This window comes from Propithecus coquereli, unplaced genomic scaffold (genome assembly GCF_000956105.1).
Source record: "Propithecus coquereli isolate 6110/MARCELLA unplaced genomic scaffold, Pcoq_1.0 Scaffold482, whole genome shotgun sequence".
NCBI lineage: Eukaryota > Metazoa > Chordata > Mammalia > Primates > Indriidae > Propithecus > Propithecus coquereli.
In genome coordinates, this window is record NW_012150641.1 from 1952889 (window position 1) to 1975578 (window position 22690).

Consider the following 22690-nt stretch of genomic DNA (forward strand, 5'->3'; position numbering starts at 1 on the left):
CGGTCCTGCCCTGAGCTCTACGCAGGGCTGCGCCTGCGCATATCAGCTGACCTGGCCGGGCCCTGGTGCGCCTGCGTGTCTCCTCACGCCCCGCGGCGTAGCCCTATCGTCTCCGCGCTCGTGGGCCTTTGCCTGGTGGGCCCCCCCCGCCCAGTTCCTTGGTACGGTGGGGCTCTCCAAATGAGAACCGGGAGGGCAGGGAGATCCCAGTACAGGGACGGCGTTGAGGCGAAACAGTGGAGGGAATGGAGCCGGGGTATCATTCATTATCTTTTATTTAACTTTAAGCAGGGCTTGAGCAGAAAGAAGAGGTCAGAGGAATGAGGAAAGACCAACACCAGGGCGTACGATTCATCGAAGGGTCCCTGGAGGTCAGTCCCAGCCCGGAGGGGCTTCAGGTGACCTGCACACGCCAGGGAAATGAAGAGCATGAAAGGCAAACCTTGGGACCCGAAAGGGACCGTCATCGTCGTCGGGAGCCCCTTGCAGACTGGCACATAATAGACAAACCTCTGGAGATAGTGATGGAAACTGGGGCCCCATAGATGGAGAAAGGGAAGTGAGAAGGAGATTTCTAGTGGGATAAAGAGGCAGAGGGTACCTGGAGAGAGGTGTGGCATGGGAAACCAGAGGTTTTCCCTAGCGGAGGGAGGCTTCGTGGACTTCTGCCAGTAGTCGGGATGATTCCCTCAAACTGCCGCTAGATGGTGGTGCTGTTCTGGATGCATTCCAGTGACCCCATGGCAGGCCTGGACAATGCCTGGCAGCCGCCACCCCCCTCACGCCCCCACGCCACCAGCACATACACAAGAATTTGGGGCAGGAAGGGGAACAGAAGCAAGATATCCATGAAATCAAAGTCTGGGGGGTGGGAGTAGAAAGGGAAAAGGGAGGAACAGAGAGTCATGAAGTCAAACCCAGGAAGAGGCCTCAGTTCCTGCCCACTCCCTATCCTTTGTCTCGTCAGTTCGTGGCTGTCTACAATATGTACCCACCCCAGTCTTCCAAGCTCAGAACCACCTTTTATAACACAATCACAGTTTCACAAACCCCAGGAAGGTTCCATGTGGAGAGAGGCTAAGTTTCGCCCTTGCCCGGGGAATTGTGACACTCAGAATGTCCCCTTGGTGTAAATGGAAGACACCTGAGAAAAGGGAGAAAATAGATCCTCAGTGAAGCACAGCCAGCCAGATACCCCGCCTTTTCCAGCTCCACCTTTTCTCTGCCTCCCGTAAGGACAACCCAGGGATTCTGTGCTTCATTCCTCAGATCTGCATCTATACGCAGGCTTCCAACCCACTGTCACAGCACTGCTGCCCCCAGGTCTGAGATGTCCTGCTCTCCTAATGTCCCCCATCTGCTGCCTGCACGGTTCTCACCTGCGCTATAGCAGCTATTGTAGGCCCGGTCTGGGTTGGAGGGCATACTTCGTATACATCGGAATAGAGTCTCCTGCTGTCGCTGGCCTTCCCGAGACACCACCTGACCCATGGTGAAAGTCACGTCATGAAACAGGACCTGGCAGGGAAAGGAGGAGATGTTGAAGGAAACAGATGGCATGGCTCAATCCTGGGAGGCCTCGATCCCTGACAAGGGAGCCAGGGAACTAAGAAGAGTCTTCTAAGTTTGGTGGGAACAGAGTGATCAGGAACCCTCAGAAGCAGGACATACAGGCTCTGAGAAAACAGCGAAGAGCCGGCCTCTGGGGCCCCACAGGAGGTTCAGCCTATGGCTGGGGTTACCTGGCTATACAGCAGATAAACTCCAGTGTCCCAGACTCGGACAACGTATCCTTGAGCCTCCAGGCCTCTCCCACGCTTAAGAGCTGGTTGCCACATCACCTCTGTCACGTCAGAGTCCTCTGGAGGCAAGGGGTATGGTGGTTAGGATTTCTTTGCACTCTCAGATGCTTATTGGCTCTCCCCTTTTCATCTATACGATTACTCTTGGGCCCACGTGCCGGCCCCAAAGTCCTAGTTCTTGCCCCTCCCAAAAAGCCATTATTGAAAATAGTGCCTACCCTTGGAGGTGATGTTAATAGGAACAAGGTGCAGAACTGAGCGCTTCTCTGAGGAGAGAAGGAGGGAATCTCAGCAGCGTCCACCTACCCCAGTTGCCCTGTCATCAGCCTCCACCCTCACCCTGGCTGGGGCTGATAGTTCTCATGCTGCTTGATCACTTCCCACCCCTGCTGCACCCTGGAGGCCTCACTCTTCTGTTTCTGGGTGAGCACAGCTCTCCTTCTCCGGGATCTCTCCTCATTCTCCCAGGCTTCCAGGGCATCAGGGCTCTGCTCATGGAAAGAGGGTCAGGGTTAGACTAAGATGCAAGGATCCCAGACAGCCTTCCTTCCCAGCTCTCCCCGCCCCGTGAACGCCTCAGATCTCTCATGCACCTTTCCACAGCACCCTGAGTCTGGGTGCTGGCTGCCCTCCAGGATCTGTTAGGTACAAGAAGCATTAACCTTTAACAGTTTTCTTTCTTGGAATGGCCACTCCCTTGACTTCCAAACCTGAGACCCTCTCTTACACCCCCTTGAAACTTTGCAGACCAGGAAGCCCAGAGATCCCCCTGCCACCCATCTTTCTCTCCCAGACACCTTTTTCCCCTTGCTTACCTGCTCCCGGAGGCTCTGCCAGGGATACCCTTCCCCCTTCTGGGAGGGCCCTCCGCTCCTCTGCAGCCGGCTCACCTCTCTCCTTAGGCTTTGCAGTTCTGTTTGTTGGGTCAGCAGAGCTATGGCACAAGCCACAGCTCCCAGAGCCGCCCCCCAACTCAACCAGAGGGCAACCGAGAGTGCTGGCTCTCGGACCGGGCCCCCCATGTCGCCTGGGGGCCCTTTAGGGGCTAGCAAGAAAGGAGATGAGGCTGGCATGAGCTGGGGACCCCACCCACAGCTGTGGCCTCAAGAGTGGGATGGCAAGGAGATGGCGGGGAGGGTAGGGGTGAGGGCAGTGGTGCAGAAGGGAAGAAGGGTGTTACGCAAGGGAGAAATAAAAAGGAACTTGAGAATAAAAAGGAGGGAGGAGGAAAGCAAGCTAGGGGTACTATCAGTGCCCCTGGCACTCCGTTGTGGGGCTAGTGTTGCCTTGAACCCCTTTACCCTCCCCAGCCTCAGGAGAATTAGGTTCCAGTCTCTCTAGGAAGGACAGGGCTGCCCGTGACACCCAGGAGGAGCGGCCAGTGCGCAGGAACCCTGGGGCAGCCCCAGAGTTGGGGGAGGGAAGGTTGGCTGGCTATGGGGCATGGTGCCAGGAGCCGGATGGGGGGCCAGGCTGGGCAGTGTCCAGGGCTTGGGTGAGGGTGAGCCCTCTGGCTCAGGCACGGGAGGGCTCTGGGGCATTTTGCTAGGGGTGACTGAAGGTGGGGAAGGAGGGGTGGGGTCGGTGGGGAGAACCAGGGGCACGGAAGCAAGAAGCTGGCTGAGTTCTGGGGTGAAGGCTGGGCCGGGTTTGTTGGAATAAGGCCTGCACTACTCCCTGTGCTGAACTTGGCAAGCAGGACTTCCTGTTTCCCGAGAAAAGCTCTTACATAAGGCTCTGGACGAAGAGACAAAGAGGCAGCCCCAGGCCCCCCAGCCACTGTAGGGGTCCTCCCGGCACCCAGGGCCCAGGCTCCCGTGAGCCTACTGACTTTGAGCCCCCTCCGGGGCTTCCCCCGCCCACCTTCCAATCAGGGCCTGTGCCAGCACCTGCTGAATGTCCCAAGGCCACTAAGAGGAAGGGCCCCTGCCCCTCCCAGCCAGGGATTCCCCCACAGGAGGAAGTCCGCCTCTTAGGGAAATGAGGCCGCTTGTGCTGTACCTTGGGCACAGGATTGATTTTTCTCCTGGGCGGTGTGCCTTTATACTCTCTGCTCACACCTGGGGTTGCAGTCATGTAGGGCCCACTCCCGAGCCTGAACAGCAGCCTGGAATTGCAGCTGTCCTGTGCCCCACTGCCCAATGCCCAGACCCTATTCCCATGGCTCTCAGCTACCCTGGAATGTCCCCTGAACCCCAATAAAGAGAGAGACCATGACTTATTCTCTTTAATATCCACTTATCAACATTTTGTCAAAATAATATTAAAAATAATATCTGTTTTAAAAATCCACAGGGAATTCTCAAAGGAGGAGCTTGTCCTCGTCTCTCACCCCTCACATCTGGTAACTCCTGGCCTAGGCCCAGCCTCTTCTGCTTCCGGCCGCCAGGTGCAGCCCCTCCTAGTGCCTGAAGCAGGGTCTTCTGGACCCATCCTTGCCCACAGAGTACAGCAAACACAGTGTCCTGGGGGGCTGTGGCCAGGGAGAATTGGGATAAATGGAGGCCTCGGAAGATCAGGGGTTTGGGAGCTGGTGAGGCGGAGAGTGGGAGGTGGGGGCATTGTAAGGGAGAATGGGAATGCTGTATTTATGTGGGAGGGAAAATGTGAACAAGCCCTGACAGCCGGCAGAGGCAGGGGCAGGCCAGGAGCCAGGAGCAGCTGAGGGTGGGCAGAGGGGACCAGGGTGCTCTGAGAGCTCTTGTGGGGAGCCAGCAGCCTGGGACATCTGCCTGGAGACCAGGGCCCCTCAGTGAACTTGGAAGAGTCCAAAGTAGGTGAGGAAGGGGGCCGCTTTGAGATGGGCCCAGGGCAGGGTGCGAATCCGCAGGGAGGACCCTGGCCTCAGAGGCAGTAGCCCAGACACCTGGCAGAGGCGAAGCTGGGGCCCCAGAGAACTCGCTGCTGTGGCCGAGAACTCCTCCAGGCAGCGCAGGGCCAGCATGTCATCCACCAGCAAGTCCAGCTTCAGGTAGACGGCCTTCCCCTCATCAAAGTGCACCTGGGGCGAAGGAGCGCAGACAGCATCCAGGCCTCCGCTTGCCCTTGCCCCGATTTCAAATTTCCTCAGAGATGTAGGCATCCCATCCTGCCCGAACCCCAAACTCTACCTCCCCAGCCTTCCGCTTGTCCCCCACTCTCCCCCTAAACAAACCCTTCTCCCCTGGTTCCTGCTTTACCCATGGAGCCAGGTGGGGCTTACCTGACAGTACAGGTAGTAGAGTCCAGCCCGGGTGACTATGAATTCCCCGACCTGGCGGTCATAGCGCAGAGGGCTGGAGCTGTTGATTTTGGCTTCCTCCCAGCCACTCACTGTCCCGTCCACACCTGAACATGGATGTTCAGAGATAAGGAAAAGTCCTTTTCCAGGACTGCCCCATGCTTCTCAGGGATCTGTTGAGGGTATTAACATTTGGGGCCCACCTTACCCAGAAGATACATAGATCGCCCAGGGCTACAGAGAAGCCGTGCCCTGTGGGGCCCATAGTGTAATCGGATTATGTGAAGAAATCTGACTTATGTGACCAGCAGGAGTCAGAGCAAACTGTAACCAGTGGTCGCTTCTGGGGAGAAGAGTAGGATTAAAGGAGACGTGGGGGCTTTTACATCTTACTTTATCTGTGTCTATATTGTTTCTTTTCCTTTTTTTTGAGACAGAGTCTCACTCTGTTGCCCTGGCTAGAGTGAGTGCCATGGCGTCAGCCTAGCCCACAGCAACCTCAAACTCCTGGGCTCAAGTGATCCTACTGCCCCAGCCTCCCAAGTAGCTGGGACTACAGGCATGTGCCACCATGACCGGCTAATTGTTTCTATATATTTTTAGTTGGCCGATTAATTTCTTTCTAATTTTAGTAGAGGCGGGGTCTCGCTCTTGCTCAGGCTGGTCTCGAACTCCTGAGCTCAAACAATCCGTCCGCCTCGGCCTCCCAGAGAGCTAGGATTACAGGCGTGAGCCACCGCGCCTGGCCCTTTTCCTTTTTTTTTTGAGAAACGGTCTTGTTCTGTTGCCCAGGCTGGAGTGCGGTGAAGTCATCATAACTAACTGCAACCTCAGACTCCTGGGCTCAAGTGGTCCTCCTACCTCAGCCTCCCAAGTAGCTGGGACAACAGGTTCATGCCACCACGCCCAGCTAATTTTTATATTTTTTTGTAGAGATGAGGTCTCGCTATGTTGCTCGGGCTGGTCTCAAACTCCTGGCCTCAAGCAATCCTTCTACCTCAGCCTCCTAAAGTGCTGCGATTACAGGTATGAGCCATCGTGCCCAGCCTGTTTGCTTTTTTTTTTTTTGAGACAGAGTCTCGCTCTGTCACCTGAGCTAGAGTGCCATGGCATCAGCCTAGCACACAGCAACCTCAAACTCCTGGCCTCAAGCGATCCTCCTGCCTCAGCCTCCAACTCCTGGCCTCAAGCGATCCTCCTGCCTCAACCTCCTGAGTAGCTGGGAATACAGGTGCGCACCACTACACCCAGCTAATTTTTCTATTTTTAGTAGAGTTGGGGGTCTCACTCTTGCTCTGGCTGGTTTCGAACTCCTTACCTCAAGCGATCCTCCTGCCTCGGCCTCCCTGAGCACTAGGATTACAGCTGTGAGCCACTGAGCCCAGCCTCTGTTTGCTTCTTTTATGTTGAAAATGTATACATACATTACTTGAATTGTTAAAGTTAAAAATAATAAAATGAGGCCGGGCGCGGTGGCTCACGCCTGTAATCCTAGCTCTCTGGGAGGCCAAGGCGAGCGGATTGTTTGAGCTCAGGAGTTCGAAACCAGCCTGAGCAAGAGCGAGACCCCATATCTACTAAAAATAGAAAGAAATTAATTGGACAACTAAAAATATATAGAGAAATTAGCTGGGCATGGTGGCACATGCCTGTAGTCCCAGCTACCAGGGAGGCTGAGGCAGGAGGATCGCTTGAGCCCAGGAGTTTGAGGTTGCTGTGAGCTAGGCTGACGCCACGGCACTCACTGTAGCCTGGGCAAAAGAGTGAGACTCTGTCTCAAAAAAAAAAAATAATAATAATAATAATAAAATGGCACCCAAATGTCCATCAATTGATGAATAGCTAAACAAAATGTGGCATATCCACACAATGGAATATTATTTGGCCATAAAAAAGGAACAAAGTACTGATACATGCTACAACATGGATGAACCTTGAAAATATTATGTTCATATAATACATTGTATGATCCCATGTATATGAAATGTCCAAATCGGCAAATAGAAACAGAAAGTAGATTATTGGTTGCTTAGGGTTGGGGAATGGTGGGAATAGGGGTGATCGCTAAAGGGTACAGAGTTTTTTTTTGAGGTAATGAAAATGTTCTAAAATCACCATAGTGATTGATAATTATACAACTCTGTGAATATATTAAAACCCATTGAATTGTACACTTTAAATGAGTATATTATTGGTATGTGAATTAGTGTCTCAATAAAGCTATCATTAAAAAAAACAAACCCAAACCCTAGAGCTAGGATAATTGCAAAGTGCAAAGAACAGGAATAATAAAACAATAGAGCACGGTGTCAGGTGGCATCCCAGCTCCTCCCCGGTGCACCCTGCCTCCCTTGCCACTGTCATCTCACAGGCTCGCTCCCCAGAACACTCCTCCCAGGGTCCCTGCCCTGGCTTCGTCTTCCTGGGTCACCCAGTTTAAAATCACCAGCCCAGCCCTGCCTGCACTAATCTCTTCACACCATCCTGTTTCTTTCATAGCAGTCAGTAACATGAGAAATTACCTTGTTTATTTATCTATGTGTTCGTTTGGGGTCTGACTGCCCCTTGTAAGAGAGCAAGGATGATCGTCTTATGTTATCTTGTTCCTCACTATAGCCTCGGCACCTGGAGCTGGGCTTGGCCTGAGTGAGCGCCCAGTAAGCCCAGGAGGGAGGACTGAAGGAACGCAGTGGCCATGGCCGGCAGCCCCCTCCTCGTTTGGGTCCTCCCTGGCTGGCTCACAGGGGCTTGGGCAGTTAGTTGCCTTCCCCAGCCCCTTCCTCTGCCAGCCACGGGCTCTGCCCTCATCACTTTTTCAAGTAAAAAGTAACTGTAACTCTCGCTGGGAATTTTTTTCTTTTCTTTTCTTTTTTTCTTTTTTCTCTTTGTTTTTTCAGATAGAGTCTTGCTGTATCGCCTTGGGTAGAGTGCAGTAACATAAGCATCATGCTCTTGGCAAACCCAAGGCATTTGTACCAGTGAGTGGCTCCTTCTCCCTGCAACGTCCTTGACCCCTTGCCCATCTCACACTAACACTTCCAGGCCCCGCGGCCATCGTAGGGAGAGAGTCCCTGATTCCACAGTACGTAGCGGTCTGTTTTCCCCCATGCTGCCATGTATCTTTGGCCACTTCCATAATTGTTCTTGTCATATCACATTGTAATTACAAATGTATATGCTTGTTTCCTCTCCTAGACAGTGACGCCTTGAGAATAGGTCTGGGGATTAGTTGCTGTGGGTGCCTAGCCTGGCCCCTAGCAAACAGCAAGTTCTCAGTGCATGTGTGTTGACTCAATGAATGAATGAATGTCTGGGTAACTGACAAAATACGTGGTCTACACAGAGGGGAGGAAGGCTGGCCCAGGCACAAAGAGTTGAGAGGGGAGAGAAGCTCTGCTCTCTTCTTCCTGGCATTCCCAGCCATGGAGCCAGCCTGAGCAAAGGCTGCTGCTTGTAGCCAAAGGGCAGGGTGTGCCTGGGACCGTGGAGGTGTTTCCTGATGTCATCTGTCTCCAACCACGTGTCACATGGATAGTCTGTGCTGCCTGGCAATCCCACTTTCCCCCCTAAGCTTGCTTCCGTACTCACCAAGATGAGGATTTTTGTACTGTCTCTCCTCAAACCTCATGTTCCTGTCTCCCTAGTTCTCCAGAGGGCTTGGAAGTGACCAGGCAGTGGCTTCCTCATCTTGCCCCAGCAAATCTACAAAGCCATCAGTTCTCATGTTCTCCTCTGGCCATCTAGTGATGATGGGAGATGTGTCCTCTCTTCCTTCTGGAAACCATCCCCCTCAACCTTCTTGGATGTGGCCCCTGCAGGTCCCCCTCACCCCTGCATCAGCAATCTCGCCTCTCGTGCAGACCATGTCCAGTACATGGGCACACTCTAGCTGGGTTCAAATCCTGGCTCCGACACTGAGCATCGTCATGACCTCGGACAAGTTGTGTAACCTCCATCTGTGAAATGGAGGTAATCAGGGCATCTTCCTTTTAGGGCTGTCATGAGGATTAGCTAAGACCAAACACATGAGTGCCAGACAGAGTGCCTACCCCAAGGAAGCACTCAATAAATGTCAACTGAGATTAAAGTTGTATTGCTGACAGGACTAAACTTTTCCCTGATCCACATCCCCCTGTACCTACTTGTTTCTTTGCTCCTTGTTACAGAGAAACTTCTGAAAAGGGTTGTCCCTGTCTCTGATTCCTTAGCTCCCATTTTTTTCTCTACCTAATCCACGCTGCCTTCCATCCTAACGACACCACCGAAACCGCCCTCGTTAAGGTCAACAGTTGACTTTTATGCTAGCAAACCCAGCCTCATTCCTCTGTTCTCATCTCATGTGACCTCTCAGCTGCATTCAACACAGACAGCCACATCCTCCTTCTTGAAACAGTGCTTTCTTTTAGAGTCCAGGACACCACCCTCCCTAGGTTTCTTCCTCTCTCTCTGGCTGCTTCTCAGTCTCCTCTACTGGTTTCCCTCCTCTGGCCCACTTCGACATGTCCAGGAGCCTCAGCCCTTTGTTCGTGGGGCCCTTCTTTCCCCTGGTGTCTCACCCAATCCTGTGGCTTTAAATGCCTTCGAATACCATCCGTCTGGCCGTCCTGACTTTATACGTCCTGGCCTAGCCTGAGCTAGTCTACCATGTCCAGCCATCTATCTGTGGAATTTACTTATTATCATTGTTTATTTAGACATCTCAAAGTTAATTATTATTTCACACACCTCCCAACCTATTTCTTCCCTGGTCAACCCCATCTCAGGAAATGGCATCATTCTTCCCAGAAACTCAAGTTAATAATCTGGAGGTCATTTGTGATTCCTCCCTTTCTCTTATTCTTCACATCCAACCCACAAGCAAGTCTTCGAGCCACATGCTGAATCCATCCACTTCTCTCCACCCCTGTTGCCAACCCCCTAGGCTGAGCTCCCTTGTGTCTTGCCTCCCAGCCTACACAGTGGAAGGACATTCCAGGTGAGGGAACACTAAATGCAAAGCCCAGAAGAGGCACACAGTGGGGAAGGAGTGTTAGCCCAGCATGCATGGAGAATGCATAAGGTATGCAGGGAAAAGAGGCTGAGACCAGACCACAGAGAGGCTGCAGGCCAACCAGAGAGGCAATGCAATAATGCCAGTGTGGTGTAGGGGGCTTTGCTTGGCAGCATAGGCGGGACCCAGGGGAGGAGTGGGGGAGTGTGGAAGGGGGAAGAAGCAAGAGGCTGGGTTTGAGGTTCTGAGGTCACAGTGTTGAGGCGGGGAGGTGGGGTAGAAATGGAAAAGATGAGCAAACACTGGAAACATTTTGAGGAAAAATGATCAAGGCAGGAAGACACATGGACTATGGGGAAAAGGAGAGGGAAGAATCAAAGGTGCTTCTTGGAGAAGGAGGAGGGCTGAAGGAGACGGCTGGGTGGTGGTTTGGTGGGACAGCTGGCCTGGGTTCTGGGGAGGGGCAGGGTCCCTGCCTGGATCACAGAGAGGACCAAGCCCTGAGGACCTTCATGAACCGGCTTCTGGGGTTCCCAGGCTAGGGAGGGGGGTAGGAAGCCAAAGGTTTTGAGGGGCCCCTTTCCCAGGAGGCCAGTGCTGTGTGAGGGATGGGGTCTCACCCGCCTGCGCTCCGTCCTGTCCAGGTCGTGGGTGAACTGTAAGACAGGAAAGCATCAGTGACACCTTCCCTGCCCCTCTGCGGCCCCTCCTCCCTGGGCATGGTTCACCCATCACCCACCTTCATAGTGGGCTGCAATTGCTCTGCGAGCCCGTGTTTTCCGGCCTTTAGGTGCTGAGAATCAAGGAAAGACAGATGAGCAAAATGGGCCCCTCTGGGGCCCATCCCCCAGCCCTGTTCCCCTCTCAGGGACCCTGGCATCCTCATTCTTGTCCAGACTCCTGGCCTCAGAATCTCAGGCCTCATCTTCCTGCATAAGTAGAGTGACATATAATTTATCATCCAAATTGGGGTACTTCTGAGAGCAAAACGAGATGCCATTAATAACCACACTGCAAAAATGGGTACACACGGGACAGTCCCACACAAACCTGGATACAGGGTCATATGATCATCTCATTCTCTTTGTCTACTGGGGCCCAGGCTTCTGACTCCTCCACCTTGGCCCTAGGGGTTGTCCTAACTCCTGGCCATCCCTCCTTCATATTTGGAGTAGGGTCTGAAGAAGCGTGTCCCTTCAGAGGGAGGGCCAGAGTGCCCAGCTGGGAGTGGTTAGCTGCATGTCTCTGGACCTCCCTCCACTCTCTGGGCCTCACTTTCTCTGTGAGGATGACGGTTTTGCTCTGCCCACTTTATGGGGCTGTTATGAACAAAAGCAATAATGAATCCAGAAGCCACTGCAGACTGGAACTACTGTTATTCCCAAGGTTGGGATAGCGGGATGCTCACCACTTCTGCGAGGCCGAACTAATCGTTTCAGGAAAGGCACAGGATCCCGACTTTGCTCTGTCTGGGGATTCAGTTCCTAGGGGAATTAAGGGCAGGGCTCAACCAGGGACTCCCAGAGACATAAACTGAGACACACAGGGCCTATCAGCAGAGCCACCAGCCAGCAATAGGCACAGAAGTCTCAGGGAGAGATCACGCCCCTTGGCCAAGTATGGCACCAGCCAAGGGGCGGGCAAGGTGCTGGGGATCAGGCCCTGTCCTCACCCCATTCTGGAGACCAGCCACACCTTCCCCACCCCCCAGAACCGACACAGACCCTGCAGGCAGTTGGCACATTGCACATAGCCCCACCCACAGCCGGCGTGCACGCACCCTGTACACGACAGCATCCCTCTTCCCCGCTTGCATATCTCACACTCCCATGTCACCCACAGCCAATAAACACTTTGGACTCAGATGGCACAAGCCCAGCACAGGCCCCCTTACACACAGTTGTCACCGGTCACCCTCTCTCCCCCACACAAACACACACACACACCCCCGACACACACCCATGCATGCACCATCTTCATGCACACTGGCATACTTCCCATGCCCAGCAGCCTGCAGACGGCACCCACACACCCACTCACCAGAGGGTCCTGGTCCTCCTCTGCCACCAGCTCCCCCTGGGAAGGCTCCTGCTGGGAAGGAGGCAGCGTCACCCTGTCCTTTTCCACCTGACACCTCACCCTCCACCCATCCTCTGGTGCCCTTGCCCTCAGCCCACCCGGCCCCCGGGGGCTTCTCTGCAGTCTCTGCTCCTAAAGTGCCCAGGGAGGGGCGTGCAGCAGGCCCTCACCTGAGCGGACAGCGATGCCTGGCTCCCCAGGCTGACCGCGGCCAGCAGGAGGCCAAGGCCCGCCAGCGCCAGGCCCAAGCCCAGCATGAGCGGGGCCAGCAGGGCGGTGCCCGGCTCCCCCCGGCGCCCCCTCCGCCTCTGGCTCCGACGGGCGGCCATGGGGGCGGGGGGCTGTGCCTGCCTCACCGCCCCCCCATCCCGGGACCCGAGGGATCGGGGGAGGGGGAGCGGGCGGGCGGGCCGGGCTGGGGAGAGGGAGGGGCAAGGGAAACGGGGCGGGAGGGGGGACGAGGACAGGAAGCCGGACGCTGTTTGTGTGTGATTAAACTCCGCTCTCGCCTAGCGCAGCGCGGCGCGGACGGGGTGGGCGCGCAGCCGACTTCAGAGCGTCCGGGCCCCGCGGGACGGTGCCCGGGATGGCACTGCACGCAGGGCGCCCGAGAGGCAGTGAGAGCAGAAACGAGCAGGAACTCCACCGGGCCTGTGCGCCGCGATGAGGCTGCGAGGCCCCTGGAGCCCCCTCGAGGGAACCCGGCGCTCGGGCGTGCGGGGCCGGGGTCGTTATTCCCTCCGTCTACACGGTTAGGGCCAACGCGTCCTCCTCCTCCTCCGCTGTAGACACTTTGGATTTTATCAGCTGCAACTAAAGACAGTACTTTCCAGGAAGTAACTGGAAAAGAGCTTGAGGATGCCTATTAACGTGGGTTATGTTTTCACTTCTTTGAGCAAATCCGTTGGTAGTTGATCGAAACTGCAGCGTCCTGCGGCTCGGGAGAGCAAGCCAGACGCAGGGCGCGTCCTCAGGCAGTGTGTCCCCAGGACGTACTTCTCTGGAAACGCGGCCGCCACTTCAGCTAATGGCAGAGCTTACGGAGCTCAAGGCAGAGCTAACAAACAGCAGCCCCGTAAACGAATCTGGGGGAAGAAAAGTTGGACCCTTTTTGCCATGACAACAGTTTCGTACACAGCAAGGTCCGCAAAAAGTCCTTTAACCTGTAATGTTCGCACGTCTGCAGTGAAGGTGTTAGAAAACAATTGAGTGAGAGTAATCATTAAACAGCAGGGTAAAGCGGTGTTTCTCAGTAAGGTAAGGATGTGGACGGCCTCCCGCCAGGCGGGTCTCCTTCCCTCCTTGGCTGCTGTCCTGTCACCTGCTGAACAGCCTTTCCTGCTTCAGGGTCTCAACGCAAGTTATTCCCCTCACCTAGCACACTCCGGCCACCTCCACCTGCAACTTAGGTCACTTCAGGGAGAGTTTTTCAGATCATCTTTTAAAATTAGGATGCCCAGCTCCCCTCATTCTCTCCCCTGGTGCCATTTATTTCTTTCTTAGTTATCACAATTTGGAATGATACACTTGACTACTTGTGTATTGTTGACCTCCCCAAATATATTGTAAAATAGTATGAAATTTCATAGTTCCTGGTTTGCCTGCTTATTGAGTCTCTAGAATGTAAACTGTATGAGGATGTTATTCACCATTATATCCCCAGCACCTGTGAAATGTCAGCTTGTCAGCTATTACTAGAACAACTTGTTGAAAAGACAAAGCTGAGTTTATGGCTTACCCCTCAACAGTCTGTCTGACTGTACCTTGTGGGAAGAAGGGCAAGGCCATGATATTTGTTGAGACTTGGAAGTCTGGTTGTAGGGGCTTGGCTTTCAATGCTGGGGTAGGCGTAGGGGTTGATGAGGGTTGGGTAAGGGCCATGCTATAATAGTTTAGGATGAACGCAGCAAAGGGAGGATTTTGAGGTGAGATCTTCAGAAAGTCTAAGGGTGTGAAATGTCCATTGCTTCTTTCTATTGAAGAGCTGACAGATCTTTCAGGAAGTTCCTAGAATAAACAATAAAGTTAACTTGAGGGCCATGGCTCATGCCTGTAATCTCAGCACTTTGGGAAGCCAAAGTGGGAGGATCACTTGAGCCCAGGAGTTGGAGACTGCAAGGAGCTATGATCACCCCTCTGCACTCCAGCCTGGGCAGCAGAGTGAGACCCTGTTTCTAAAAAAATAAAATAAAATAAAAATAAATAAAGTTAATTTGAAACATTCAATTCATTTCAAATAATAGTTATAGCAATGAAGATAGTGGAATACTCATGTTAATGTAGATAGTAAGCTATGTCAAGAGTATGTGGTTTCAGTTCTCAGCCTACAGCAGTGCCTTGAACATAATAGATGCTTAATCAACATTTGTTGGTTGACTGAACTGGTTGACAACTGAAAACTCCAAGAAAACAAGGACCATATATGTCTTGTCCTTTGCTTATATTCAGTAGCTAGTACAGTATCTGGCAAACAGGGAGCACTCATTAAATCTTCTCGAATGGACTCTAGTGGTTGATGTTTGATACAGGGAGGAGAAAGAAACACAAGAGGCTTTGGTGGAAAGCCCGGAAGGAATTCTGGTCATTGCGAGGATCCATATAACTTAATGGCACTGACTGAAATTTCATTTTACTTCACACTTGTGACTTTCGTGTTTTTCCTTGATACAAGGGTTTCTCTGGCATTATTCTGTGCTTAGTAGATACGGTTAGGGTTATTTGGGTCACAGAAATGAAATGAAGAAAGGGATGAAAAGGATTTTCTGAGGTCATTGGGCAAGAGTTAGAAGTCAAGGAAAGGAGAGAGAGATGGAAATTGGTACCACAGACTGTTGTCTGAGCTAGGGGAAGAACTGAAGAAAGCCTGGCTGGGCACAGTGGGTCACACCTGCAATCCCAGCATTCTGGGAGGCCCAGACAGGAGGATCGCCTGAGGCCAGGAGTTCAAGCCAGCCTGGGCAACATAGCAAGATCTTGTCTCTATAAATTTTTGTTTAATTTTTTTTGTTTGTTTTTTGAGACAGAATGTCACTCTGTTGCCCGGGCTAGAGTGCCGTGGCGTCAGCCTAGCTCACAGCAACCTCAAACTCCTGGGCTCAGGCGATCCTCCTGCCTCAGCCTCCCGGGTAGCTGGGACTACAGGCACGCGCCACCATGCCCGGCTAATTTTTTCTATATATTTTTAGCTGTCCAATTAATTTCTTTCTATTTTTGGTAGAGACGGGGTCTCGCTCTTGCTCAGGCTGGCCTCGAACTCCTGAGCTCAAACAATCCGCCCGCCTTGGCCTCCCAGAGTGCTAGGATTACAGGCGTGAGCCACCGCGCCCGGCCAAATTTTTGTTTAATTTTAAAAATTAAAAAGAAAGGCTGAGGAGAGCTCGTGTTCAGTCTCGAGGGAGTTTGGCCCTGAGCTTCCATCAGGGCCAAGGCTGAGGAAGGTCTTGGTTTTTGTAGCCATGGTGGTCTATACACGCCATGAACTCCCTTCCTTCACATGGCCAGACAGTTCCCCAGCTGGAAAAGCCTCACCACACAAAAGCAGTGCTTCTGCTTTCTTGAAGTAACTCAGTTTCCTTCCTCAGTTTACCTGCTCTCTCCTCAGCTCTGAGGCCAGGGCCTTGAAAGCAACACTCTGAGATAAAGGTGCAAACCCTGTGTTTGAGACATGACCTTGACATTCAGTAAAGAGTTAGAGTTCTTGGATTTCCACTGACCTTGATGAATGAGCCATTACCGTGGGCCTCTGTCAATCTGTGTACTGGCTGTGTGGGACAATTCAAAAAGAAAACCGGATTTCTGATTCAAGGCCAGGCATACTCCTTTGCCTCCAATTCCTCATTAGATCCCACTGAAATATAAGTAGAAAATACAAAAAGAAATGAGATCAAATATGGCAGGGAGAGGGGGGCCATCCAAGTCTGGTTGCTTAAGCTGCTGAAGAGAGGCAATGTCCTTGGTCAGCAGGGACTGGAAACATGGCATTGACTGAAGGTCTGCAGGACAGGTCATCAGCACAATTAGTGACCCCACTTCCCTTCCTCCCCCAGAAGGCATTTTCCTTCTGAGAAAATATCAGCCATCTTGTCTCCAAAGAAATGGAATCAATTTTCTGAGGGAAGTTCAGGCTTCTAGTATAAATATTGGCAGTCAAGAAAAAATGTTCCTTATTCTAGCATTTGGGGTAGCCCACAGTCTGACAGGTGACCATCAGCCCTCCACCACCCAAATTCAAGGGAGATAGAGATGTCCCTTTCCTCTAGGTATAGGAAGGGCACCTCTCACATGAGGTTCTTATTACCTGCTTCAGGAAAAGGGCAAGGAATTCTAGCTTTTATTACCTGGTTCAGGGGAGAAGGGCAAGAGAAGGGCAGAGAGACCTTCATGCTTCTGTAATATTCTCAAATTTCTTCAGCCTAAAGTACTCACTATGCCAAGATGCCTTAGTTTGGGGTAGAGTGTTCTAAACCTCATGATTACTAGTGATCACCATGCATATGAGGAGGACTCGCAGTGTGTAAAAGAAACACCAAGATGAACCAACAGAAAATCTGAAACTGGAGGAAACAGAGATAATTCAGGGTACAAAGAGAACTACCTAATATACTTTCAAGAGATTCAAGAAGACATAACATCCATAAAATAAGAACTGGATACTATATGAAAAAGGAACAATAAGAGAACAAGAAATATTTCTCAGAGACTAAAAATGTGATTGCAGAAGTAAAATGTTCAGGGCCAGGCATTTATGCCTATAATCCTAGCACTTTGGGAGGCTGAGTCTGGAGGACTGGTTGAGGTCAGGAGTTCGAGATCAGCCTGAGCAAGAGTAAGATCCTGTCTCTACAAAAAATAGAAAAATTAGCCAGGCATGGCACACACCTGTAGTCCCAGCTACTCTGGAGTATGAGGCAGGAGGATTGCTTGAGCCCAGGAGTTTGAGGTTGCAGTGAGCTATGATGAAGCTACTGCACTCTAGCCAGGGTGCCAGAGCAAGACTCTGTCTCAAAAAAAAAAAAAAAAGTAAAATATTTAATAGAAGGATTTTAAAAACTCTAAAAATATAGAACAAGAAAACAGAAAGATGAATATCAGGGAGAAAAGGTAATAAAGGCAGAAGATCAATCTAGAAGGACCACATGATTATTCGGAATCCCAGAAAATGAGAATGAATAAAATGAAGGAAAGGCAAATATCTTAGTAAAAAGTAAGAGATAATTTATAGAACTGAAAGGCATGTCTTCATTCTGAAGGATTTATATTGTGCTCAAGACAATGAATGAAAAATCATCCATACTGAGACACTTCCTCATGAAATTTCAGAATGTCAAGAATAAAGAGAAGATTTGAAAAGTTTCTAAAGAGAAAAAACAATTCATCTCTAAAGGAACAAGAATCAAAATGACTACCAATATTTCATCAATAACATTGAATCCTACAAGACTGAATGGAGAAATGTCCGCACAGTTTTGAGGGAAAAGAACTACCTACAATTTTATATCCAGCCAAACTATCCTGAAGCGTAAGGGCAAGATAAAGACATATTCTGACATACAAAGTTGGCTTCCACATACCTTTTCCTAGAAAATAGAGGATGTATTTCAGAAATTGTGGGAGCAAGCCAGAAAAAAGACAAAATAATATTCAGGAAACAGTGGATTCTAACTCAGAAGATTAGTGAATGGAGGTGCCAAGGTGACATCTGTGGAACAAGCCTAGGGAGTAAAAAGTTTTAATTGCAGAAGGCAGAAAACTTGAAAGTTTGAATTGAATGAATGGTATGAAAGATAATTTGAAAAAAAAATTAAAGGCCGGGCACGGTGGCTCACGCCTGTAATCCTAGCACTCTGGGAGGCCGAGGCGGGCGGATTGTTTGAGCTCAGGAGTTCGAAACCAGCCTGAGCAAGAGCGAGACCCCGTCTCTACTAAAAATAGAAAGAAATTAATCGGACAACTAAAAATACATAGAAAAAATTAGCCAGGCATGGTGGCGCATGCCTGTAGTCCCACCTACTCGGGAGGCTGAGGCAGAAGGATTGCTTGAGCCCAGGAGTTTGAGGTTGCTGTGAGCTAGGCTGACGCCACGGCACTCTAGCCTGGGCAACATAGTGAGACTCTGTCTCAAAAAAAAAAAAAAATTAAAGATACGACATAGGTAAAGAGCATAAGGGAAAAGAAAAGGAATTAGAATTTCTAGAAAAATTCCGAAACTGAAGAATAAATTCATGATTTAAATGAAGAACAAGCTATAATATGACAAGATTATGTTAATTGATGCAATATCAATTAAGGACCTTAAAGTTTGACACATTCTTCTTGGAGTGACGCATGAATTGTGAGATTTGGTGCATAGAGAAGAAATTGTAATCCCAGCCCATTGTTTGGCCTGAGTTTAACCAATATTCATACAATAAGTATTGTTGATTGTATTTCAATTTTTAGAGTAAACCTGTAGAAAATACAGAAGACTTGGTTGCGGTTGCAACAAAGACTAGAGACAGAGTCTCACTGTGTCACCCAGGCTGGAGTGCAGTGGGGTGATCATAGCTCACTGCAGCCTCGAATTCCTGGACTCAGGTGTCACAATCTTGACTTTGGTAAATGTGAAGCTGAGAAGAGGTTGCACGTGGATATGGGGAGAGAAAAGAATCACAAGCTGGCGTCCCTCGCCATAGACACTGGAGAAAGTAGATATAGTAACAGAGGTTTACTTATGTAACCAAAATAATTAATACATAAAATATATATGAAAATAATATAAAGACAGTCATACCAATGGAAGAGGAGAGGAAGAGGGAGTATGAGTTAAACACTTCATGTTTTTTATTAGAAAATTGGTATTAATTAAAGTTGATATATAAAGAAATAATAGAAGTATGAGCATTTTAGCTGGGATTTCGGAAGTGACTTCCAGAAGAACTAAAAACACAGACTGTTAAGGGGGTTGCCTCTAGGTCGCGGGAGTGGGGTGGGATAAGATTGGAAGGTTTGGGGCACTGTTGTTTTTCATCGTTATGTCCTCTGTTCCACTTGATTTTTGTTATCAGGTGAATGCAGCATTTCAACATGTAAAAAGAAAAAAATCGTGAAGCAGGAAGGCTTGCCGAGGAGAGAGAAAGTCATTACCCTGGCCTGTGATCACACCTGCTAATGGAAAAAAACAGGGATTGGACCCTTGGAAACAGCAGATCATCCTCAGATCCTTTAACTTTGGCTTGAAAAATTAATTCAACACACTTAACCTTTTTGTTCTTGGTTTGCGGCCAAAGTTAAAATTAACTTGCATTTTTTAGGACACTGATGGGAAGTGACTTGGGGAACTGTGTAGGAAAAATACTGAAAGGAAATCTGCCAGTATTTTTTTTCCTGCCTTTTTATGCTTTTCTTACTTTTCAAATTTTTTACAATGATGCTATGGGAATATAAGCCTTTGTTGTTTTGCTTTTTGTTTTTCTTCTTGGAGACCCAGTTTGATTAATATCACTTAAATGCAAATAAGGAATTTCATGTAGTCTGTAAGTGTAGGGACAGTGTATGCTTTGCTGGCCATTATATTTCCAGGGCCAGCAAAAGTTTGTTGAATGAATAAATATAGTCTAATTTCCCTGGGCAGGCAGTGACTAATGAATATTCAGTGGGAGCGCAGCCTGGGAGTGGACGGAGACCATCTGGGTTTGCTGGAACTGAGGAGTTTCCTAGGATGAAGAACTTAAAATGCTAAAACCAGGACAGCTCTGGGCAAACCAAGACCCAAGGAAGGATTGAGTGCCACCCCCAGGCCATTGCCACACTCACTTTTGGTCAAAATTAGTAAACTTTATTTAAACTTTAATCAATCGATCAAACGACTCAAGGCCCCGTCCTGGGCCCCTTTCTCTCTGCACTCCTACCTGCCACCCCACCTTCCCCAGACTTTAACCACCATCTAGTCCCTGGTGGCTCTCCTGTCCTCTTCTCCCCTGTGCCCCTCTGAACATGGGCTGCACGTGGTGGGTCAGCACCAAAGGCCTCCCTGGTACTGAATCCAGGAATGCACCTGAGCCCTAATCTCATTCCTTTGAAGCCTCTGGGATTGTTTCCCACTCTGATTTGGAAATCCTCTTTCCTTGGCTTCCTACCACTCTGGCTTCTAGTTTCCTTCACTAGTTATTTTAGGAATATGAATGTGCTGTATAGAGCTGGCTCATTCATTATTTTACCAACCTTGGTATCACAAGTAGAGTTTATATGGAAATTACATAATTAATCATTGAATTCACTCCTTCTCCTTTCCTCCCTGCCTTCCTTTCCTCTTTCCTTTATGCTTTTCTTACTTTTCAAATTTTTTACAATGATGCTATGGGAATATAAGCCTTTGTTGTTTTGCTTTTTGTTTTTCTTCTTGGAGACCCAGTTTGATTAATATCATTTAAATGCAAATAAGGAATTTCATGTAGTCTGTAAGTGTAGGGACAGTGTATTCTTTGCTGGCCATTATATTTCCTTCCCTCCCTCCCTTCCTTCCCTCCCTCCCTCTCTCTTTCCTTCCCTCCCCTCCCATTCCCTTCATAATAAGATGCTCCAGGAACACCCTGGACTTCCTCAGCACCAGCCCTGGGATCAGAAGCCATTTCTTCAAGGAACTCTGTTCCCTTTCATGGAGAAGGGTGTTTAGCAACCAAGATCTGAGCACTGGGTAAACTCAGTACTACTGGAAATGTTGACTACTTCTATGCCCTTGAGCAGAGATAGGATATATAAATATTATATAGTAAATTCATAATGACACCTCTAAGTCTGGTCCAACACCACAAAGCTCTGCCTCCTACTCCTCCATTCTGCATGTGTATCCCCACCTCGTGCTATTCTCGATCCCAACACTCTATGCGTTTCCATCATTGCAATTACCACAATTGATATTTATTATTTTCCTCCTTCACTATATCATGAAGTTCCGTGAGCACCGGGGCTAAGTCTGTCTTGGGGACTATTGTCTCTCCAGTGCCTTGCAGGGTGCCTGGCCAACAGCAGGCACTTTATATATTTGTTGAAGGAATTCCCAGGAGGTTCTACCTGGGCCTTCTCTCCCTGGTTGGAGCCTCCCTCTGTGCTCCACAGCTGCCTGTCCTCACCCTGAACACATCACTGTCCTCCTATGTTAGCAACTCATCTCACTCTCCTGTTGTCAGCCTCATGGGTGCAGGGACTGTGACTTATTCATCTGTGTTCCCTAGAACCTGGCTAATGCCTTACATATAGTAAGTGCACAATAAATGTATGTTGCATAAAAGAATGAATAATTTTGTTCCAGGCTGTTCCAGCAGCCTGGAAATGAAGGCACCAGAATTCACACCTGGGTCTCCAAAGTGACTTCCTGTCTCCCCACATGGTCCATTCCCCACTGGAGGATGGGAAAGGGGCCCCGCCTTGAAGATGGGGTAGGGCTTGGTGAGAGAGAGCAGGGTGGGCACTGCAAGACTGGATGGGCAACCGTTAGCCTGACCTTTATCTGCTGCTTTGCCTTCGTATCTTCTCTGGCTATTTCACAGTTTCCTGGGTCACAAATTTTCTACTTTATCCCCAGCTCTCCACCTATTTCCCATCTGCCTCAAGGTCAGACTCAGCCCAGAGCAGGTACTCAGCGTCAGGAGGGGCCAGGCTCCCAGGGCTGTGTGCATTTAACACCTTCTACTGGGCCTGGCTGCTGGGCGCATGTGTTGGTGACATGGTGCTTGGCCTGATGACTAACGAGATCGATCTGGTTTGGCCCCTGGCCCTTGGCATCTCCCTCAGCCTTAGTCCTGAGCTGCAGCTCCACTCAGTTCTGGCTTGGCTGTGATGGGTCAGACTACCTGGCCTCCCTCCAGGCAGGAGGCAAGGTGGTAAAAGCAAACACAAGTCCTGATACCTCAATGCAGCTGCCTCAGACCCTCTGGGGAAGTCAACTGCAAATGCACAAATCAATAAAAAACAAAAACAATGTGTCTGCCAGCAGCCGTTAACCCTTTGGCCAGTGGTGGCTTGGGAAATGGGAAATCTAGATTCTGTCTCTGGCTTCTGGCCTTTAGCAAGATCTTGAGTGGGCCACCCAGCTCCCTGGGTCTCAAATGGAAAATGGGCTAAAAAGAAATCAGGTCTTGGGGGGACGGGTATTCTGCTGGAGTGGACTGTTGGGGTCATATCCCTGCACACTTTAAAACTCTGTGTTTCTTCACTGTAGAATGTTTGTGATACAAAAATACTAGACAAAACCTAATGCCTACGTGCGGCCATTGAAGGAACAAGCTCTAACATATATTAAGTGAAAAAAAGCAAAAATGCAAAACATATTTGCACATATACACTCGTATCTCATGTATGCACAGCCTGTGTTTCTGCAAGGAGACACAGAAACCGGTACGGCTTCCTCTGTGGGAGGGGAATTGGGTATCAGTGAGAGAATTCTCACCATACACTCTCGTGCCCACATGTATGTCTCATCTATTGTAAATAAGTAATTAATGTTTCACAACGTGCTCACTTCAGCATCACATACACTAAAATTGGAACGGTACAGAGAAGATTAGCATGGCCCCTGCACAAGGATGATACACGAATTCATGAAGTGTTCTATATATTCTCTAT

At 49.9% G+C, this 22690-nt stretch overlaps 2 protein-coding genes across 6 annotated transcripts; both read right to left on the reverse strand.

The window, feature by feature from the left end:
- Positions 1-250: 250 nt before the first annotated feature.
- Positions 251-3608, reverse strand: TNFSF13 (tumor necrosis factor (ligand) superfamily, member 13). Of its 5 annotated transcripts, XM_012655735.1 has the most exons (7): positions 2618-3608; positions 2212-2290; positions 2021-2068; positions 1743-1861; positions 1380-1518; positions 1051-1144; positions 251-861 (listed from the first exon to the last, which is right to left on the reverse strand). In XM_012655735.1, the coding sequence occupies exons 1-7, from the start codon at positions 2873-2875 to the stop codon at positions 855-857; spliced, it is 744 nt and encodes a 247-aa protein (XP_012511189.1). In that variant the 5' UTR covers positions 2876-3608; the 3' UTR covers positions 251-854. The 5 variants fall into 5 exon arrangements, with proteins under 5 accessions (XP_012511189.1, XP_012511187.1, XP_012511192.1 ...); XM_012655733.1 differs by having other exon boundaries at positions 251-1144; XM_012655738.1 differs by lacking the exon at positions 2212-2290 and having other exon boundaries at positions 251-1144; positions 2021-2063.
- A 407-nt stretch (positions 3609-4015) lies between these two features.
- TNFSF12 (tumor necrosis factor (ligand) superfamily, member 12) lies at positions 4016-12510 on the reverse strand. The gene is made up of 7 exons (XM_012655739.1): positions 12262-12510; positions 12053-12100; positions 11421-11496; positions 10752-10805; positions 10633-10668; positions 5005-5129; positions 4016-4803 (listed from the first exon to the last, which is right to left on the reverse strand). The coding sequence occupies exons 1-7, from the start codon at positions 12418-12420 to the stop codon at positions 4552-4554; spliced, it is 750 nt and encodes a 249-aa protein (XP_012511193.1). The 5' UTR covers positions 12421-12510; the 3' UTR covers positions 4016-4551.
- Between the last annotated feature and the right edge of the window lie 10180 nt (positions 12511-22690).